Raw genomic sequence first — 6,555 nt, 5'->3', positions numbered from 1 at the left:
TTGTAACTATGATCAATAGTTAATATTCTTTTCAAATCAATTAGAATTTATCATCTTGTTGCATGTAAACCACAATTTCAAACTCTTTTTCCTCCAACAACAAGCAAAAATTTGAGAGACTGAGCTAAATTGAATTTGGTGCCACTGCTTTGAATCAGACCCTTGACATTCCACGATCCCGAGAATAAGACCAATGGGGAAAAAAAGGAAGGTATGGAAAGAAACTCAGCTAAATTCAAACGAATCTAGCATAATTCATGGAATCTTAACAAGAAAAAGCAAAACTCCAGAGAGAGAGGCCGAGTCAGCGAGAGAGAAAAAGCGCTAAAGAGGCAGGAGTCACCCCTACCTGGGACGTAGTGGGACGAACTATCGACCGAAGAAGATGATGTTGCTGTCTTGTAAGGAAAATGAAAGAACTGAAACCCTCGGTCATCGCCTAAGGTGTGCATGAGAGTGAGAAGGGCGTGAAGCCCTCTGTCGAAATTTGAGGGCTTCGACGCCTCTTCCTACCGCAGAAAAGGGAGTCAGAGCCTTCATTTTCGACAAGGAAAAAGAGCTTGCTGGTCAGTAAAAGGGCTTCGAAGCCCTTTTTTCCAACCAGCCAGAGAAGGAGAGAATGGTTTGAGGAGAAAAATGGAAACTCTCTGCGCAATCAAAGGCTTGTGAGAGGGAAAGAAACAGTCAAACTAGGGTTTCTGGTGAAAGAGTAAGAGGGATGGTAACAGAGTAGATAGACAAAGCTGCAGAGTCACCCAAAATACGAGTGGCAGAGTCTTCCTATACAAAGAGAGCCACAAAATCCGGCAATGAGAAGGTTCTAAGCCCTAATTTTGACTCTACACTCTCTCTCTCTCTCTCTCTCTCTCTCTCTCGCGCGCGCGCGCGCGCGTCGCATTTCTTGTTGATTACGGTGGTTCAGTTTCTTCTTTATTATTACATGGGAATGGGTCCAACAGATGCACCCGATTCCATTGGGATCTAGGCACGGTTCCGATGCCGTAGCTAGAGTTCATAGAGTTCATGTTCCTTGCAGTGGTTGCTCAACGATGCCATTTTGTTCGAGCATGTGAGGACATGACAATCTATGCTCAATGTCATGGTTCTCTAAAACCGTAAAGAGACCTTGATAGAAGACTTTTAGCTATATAGGGAACATGCAACATGCCGTTCAAAGCAAACTTATGTGGAAGTGGAAGTGGAAGTGTGGAACCAATGTTACCGATTCAAACCTGACCGTCTTCAATCTGCACGTTCTCCTCTCTTAAGTACTCAAAGTGAATAGGCAGGTTGTTGAGATCACTGGTAACATGGAACGAGGCACTCAAACCTGGGTACCATTTACCATTAAACACTGATTCTTGATGAGGAGCAGCAAGGTATGCTTTCGGTGTATGTGGAGGATTGTTATGAATGAATGAAGCAAGTTGATTGCAGGTCCGCACATAGTGACCCTGATTCTTCACAGCTTTGACATGTGATGCAAGGTCTATCCTTCTAATCTTTTCCTCCCATTCCATGATAAGGTGCTCAGTTTCCTCTTCCATGGGTATTTGAACCTCCATGATTCCAAATTGTTTGTAGATGTGAAGTTAACTGCAGCATTAGGAGTGTCAATCTCATGCATGTCCATTATGTGCCTCTCTTGGATCAACAACAAGCTGTATAGTTCATTCAGTGATGCGGCATTATGTCTAGACTTGATGGAGGTTTATTTGGGACTGGTTTGGACGCAAAACGAAAATATTAATCAATATATATATTTCCATTCTTTAGATCTTGAAACTGGCCCTTTATTTGCATAATATGAGAATGGTAGTGGGCTGAATATGAATCTTTCGATGCACTCCGACCATATAAAAGGTGTTGAGGCAAAGTCCACCCAAATTTTAAAGTGGTTTGGTCTCAAGAGAGACCTACACCCAGTGCTCTCGTCGCTCTATCTCTTTTCTTCAGTTCACAGCGAGATGATTTTATTAATATCAAGGCTAGTTACAATTTCAACATCCCCTGTTTCAATGGATTCTGATTTGCACATTGGGAGCTAACATTTTTATCAATATCTTTGATTTTATTGCCCCGTTTATCACTTTCAACCATTGTGCATCCTGTCCCATTACACTTTCCCTCCTCAACACAATCTCTTTCCATTCCGGCGTTCAAGAACCTTTTACAATGATGCAACGGGATGTCCCCTGTATTGCTGTAGATTTTCTTTCTTTCTAAATAACATCAGTTGATAATGTCATTAACAAGAGTACAAAAAGAAGACTGAGGCTATTAACACACACACACACACACACACACACATATATATATATATATATATAATTATATATATACATATATATATACATATATGTATACATATGTATGTATGTGTGTGTGTGCAAAAAGCGAAACATTACAGCAACAGCCTATTCTCCTATGATATAGTAATAGCTAAAACAAATCATCAAGCGATTCCTGGATGAGATGACCCTTGTGCTTGACCTGTTATGGTTGCGCTATTCTCAGGATCTTCTGTTATCAGCAGATTGGTACTGCCTCTCACATCCTAAAACCAAGAAAAGACCTTGTCTAGGCAAGGGAATCTCTTATCCTTTTCAGTTTTGGAAGAATCATCCTCATGGTCATCCGATCGTGTGCACATTCAACAGCACATGATAAAGCTACTTCAATGACTGCAATCAAGCAAGCAATCTGTTGCTCTTGGATGGCTATTTCACCGCAACGGATGACGCTCATCCTTACTTCATCCTGGACGATCTCCATAATATTACCAGGGATTCTCTCCCTTACCCACTTCTGTAGATTCAGATCGGCAGAAAAGATCTCATGGGTGGGTCTCTTCCCTGTAAAAAGCTCCAGCAGTAGAATTCCATAGCTGTATACGTCACCCTGTGTGGTTGGTTTTCCACCCATTCCATACTCTGCAATCAATACCAAGATGAACTTAAGGAAGTTAGTCATGAGAAAGAAGCAAGGTCCAAATTCACGGCATGATTGAACAATGTTGAATTGCTTTCACAAGTCTCAGTCAACGACTCATCCTGTCCACTTGTTAGTTGGCAAATAAAAAGGAAGCAGTCAATACCTGGAGCGATGTAACCAATAGACCCTTTGAGCCCTCCTGTACTCAGTTGATTGACAAGAGAACCTTCATCAAGCAATCTTGCAAGACCAAAATCCCCAACCTTTGCAGTCATATCATCATCCAACAGCACATTGCTTGGCTTGAGATCACAATGAACAACGGGGGTAACAGAATCATGGTGGAGATAGTCCAGGGCGCATGCAACATCGATGGCAATATTTAACCTTGACAGAAGGCCAAGCGCTGCTTTGTCTCCTCTACCATGGTTGCTATCAGGATACAGCCATTGCTCAAGGTTCCCATTAACCATATACTCATAAACCAATGCCTTAAAATCTTCATTCTTGAAATTAATCCCTGAACAAGCAGTGATGAGTTTAATGAGGTTGCGATGTCGAATGCCTCGTAATGCTTCACATTCTGCAGCGAAACTGGTGGCAGCGCCATGACGTTGCAGGTCAATGACCTTGGTAGCAACTGCAGTTCCATCCCCAAGTACACCTCTGAAAACAGAACCAAAGCTGCCGCTGCCGAGAAGGTTCTCCAAACTGAAATTCGATGTCAAGGCAAGAATTTCATGGTATGTGATCATCTGGTGTTGCCCTTTGAATGAATGCACACTTTTGATTGCTGGCTGTATCTTCTTTCCGCTGCTCAGTACTAACCAAGCGCAGGAAAGAAGAATGAAAATTATTGCAAAACTTGCAAGCGCAATTCCAAGTTTGAGAGCAAGTGTCCGCCTCTTTGGATGAACATGGGAATGGCAGGCTGGCAACATCAGAACTTTGGGTCCCCCACAGACCCTGTCGTTGCCTTCAAGATCTATTCTGTTGAATTCTAAGAACACACCAGAGTTTGGGACTTCGCCTTCAAGATTATTGAAAGAGAGATTCAACAGCTGTAGATCATTAAGTAGTCCAAGCTGTACTGGAATTGCACCAGAGAGATCATTAGATGAAAGGTCCAGGTATTGGAGGCCCTTGAGCTGACTAAGGGACTTGGGAATACCGCCTGACAGAGCATTGCCATTGAGAAGAAGTCCCTGCAAGCTCTTGCAATTTTGAATTGAATCAGGGATTTCTCCAGATAAATGGTTTCTAGAGATGTCAATGACAGCAACGTTAGCTAAACTCCCAATGCTGACGGGCAATTTCCCAGTCAATGAATTTTGAGAGAGATTAAGTAACAGACTTAGGCTTGGGAGTTGGAAGATCTCCTCAGGAATGCTACCATTGAGATTGTTCTTTGACACGTCGAATGACTGAAGAGATCCAAAGTTTCTAAAACTGAAGGGTATCACTCCCATGAAATTATTGACAGACAGATCGAGCTTACTTAACTTGGTGAGGTTCCCTATGGAAGTTGGTATCTCCCCTGAGAACTTGTTCCCCGCCAGAATCAAGGCCTGAAGTTTAGGGAGACCACCAATTTCCGGTGGCATATTTCCCTCCATTGAATTGTGGCTCAAGTTTAGCAAAGTGAGACTTTTCAACTGACCAATTTCTGCTGGAATCCAGCCAGAGATCATGTTCCCACCCATGTAGAGCTTAGCGAGCTGCCTTGACAAGTTCCCTACAGAAGCTGGAATTTCTCCCTCAAACAAGTTCCCATCAATGGCAAGATTCTCAAGTTTGGTAGCATTGGTAAGGGATTTAAGCAAACTCAGCCCCTTTTCTTTGCTGTTAATAAGATGGTTGAACCCAATGTTGTAGAAAACAAGGTCCGCTAGCCTTTCCAGGCCTCCTGGCACGGCACCACGGAGCAGGTTGTGTGACATCCTGATGCTCTGTATCTTTGTGAGATTATGCAGACTTGGGGGGATGGTGCCAGTGAATTTATTGAAACAATTGTGGAAAGACAACATTTTGGGCATGGTGAAGCCAATGTCTGCAGGGATTTCTCCCCACAATTGGTTTGAGGCCAAAGCAAACGTGCTGATTGAGGACATATTGTAAAGAGAAGTTGGGACCGAGCCACTGAGGCTGTTCGAGGAGATTTGCAAGTGCTGCAGATTCCTCAGACGACTTAAAACTTCTGATATGGGACCGTGAAGGGAATTGGTGCCCAAATTTAGGGTGGTGAGGGACGAGAGGTTACCAAGAGCAGGAGGAATGATGCCTGAAAGGTTGTTATGCGCTAAGTTCAAGACTTTCAGGTGGTATAGACGGTCAAGCTCAGGAGGTATGGTGCCGGTGACTTCATTGTCAGTGAGGTCGATGACTTCAAGGCTAGAGCATTTGGTGATGTTCATAGGAATGGCACCACCGATGGCATTTGAGCTCAAGTTCAGAAATTTCAGGCGGGAAAGCCCTCCAATATTCTCAGTAAGGCTGCCAGAGAATTTATTGTTCTGGAGGTACAAGAACTCAAGGAAGGAGATATTACCTATGCTGGAGGTCACCGGTCCTTTCAGTTGCAGCCCTTGTAGATCAATTCCAATGACTCGTCGGGTGCCATTGTTGCAGGAGACTCCTTTCCAGTTGCAGTAGCTAGAGCTCTGGTTCCAAGAAGCCAAAGAACCAGAAGGGTCGCTCACGAGGCTCTTGAAGGACATCAAGGCTTCGTGATCAGTGACGGAATCACTGGGAGCTGAACCAACAAATAAAGAGCAAGAGAACAGCAGAAATATGACAGAAGCAGCCGGAGTTGGAAGCAAAAATTTGAGAGCCATCATGGTGGTACGTAGAATTAGTTGAACTTCGCTGCTGTATGGACGGCACTAAGGGAAAGAGCTCCTTGTTTATAGGAGAAGAAAGAAGGCAACTGAATTTTGATGCCACTTGAGTCAACGCACAAATTGTCTATCTTCCTCTCGTGTGGAAAATGTTGAGAAGAAACAGTTTGCGCTGCGAATTGGTCTACTGCATGGGGGCGAAGACTGACGCGTGTAGTGATAGGAGTCACAGGACATCGTCATTAGTTTGACACGGAAATTCATAATCTAACGGGCCTCCAAAGAAATGACGATAATTGTTTTTAGCGACTGTTCATTCTATATGGAGACTCAGTCTCTTCATTTTTTTGTTATTTAATATTTATTTTCTTATAAGATCGAGAAATACTTTTTAGTGATTTAAAAGATGACGTCAGTGAGCATAAATTTTTAAATATTTCACTGCAACAAGACTTAACTTGAAAGTTTTTAAACTGTCATTAAAAGTTTAGCCTATTTATTTTAAAGTAAACCCAAAAGAGAGTTTAATAGACTTTTTATTTTAGTTAATGAGGTCAGTTGGCAATCGCTTTCTCTCTCTTTCAAGATTTTCCAAGTTTTTCTACAAGAGAAAAAATTGTGTCCAAAAGTTGGGTTCTCTTGATGACTTAGGCAACCGCCCTTTTGAAAAAGAAACGGACATTTTCATCCGCTGTCATGCACCGTCATTTTTATGGAGCGTCGATGTCTTCATTTATTTGACTTGGCCTTCGATGTTCGACTTTCCATTCAGAAACTAAAAATT

The 6,555-nt window shown here is 42.7% G+C and overlaps 1 protein-coding gene across 1 annotated transcript; it reads right to left on the bottom strand.

Annotated features, from left to right (window-relative positions):
* Nucleotides 1–2,176: 2,176 nt before the first annotated feature.
* Nucleotides 2,177–6,143, bottom strand: LOC116247905 (probable LRR receptor-like serine/threonine-protein kinase At3g47570). The gene is made up of 2 exons (XM_031620350.2): nt 3,098–6,143; nt 2,177–2,933 (listed from the first exon to the last, which is right to left on the bottom strand). Exons 1-2 carry the CDS (start codon nt 5,769–5,771, stop codon nt 2,581–2,583), a joined length of 3,027 nt encoding a protein of 1,008 aa, XP_031476210.1. The 5' UTR covers nt 5,772–6,143; the 3' UTR covers nt 2,177–2,580.
* Nucleotides 6,144–6,555: the final 412 nt, after the last annotated feature.

This window comes from Nymphaea colorata, chromosome 2 (genome assembly GCF_008831285.2).
Source record: "Nymphaea colorata isolate Beijing-Zhang1983 chromosome 2, ASM883128v2, whole genome shotgun sequence".
NCBI classification, from domain to species: Eukaryota; Viridiplantae; Streptophyta; class Magnoliopsida; order Nymphaeales; family Nymphaeaceae; genus Nymphaea; species Nymphaea colorata.
This window is presented reverse-complemented; position numbering and strand designations above follow the sequence as displayed.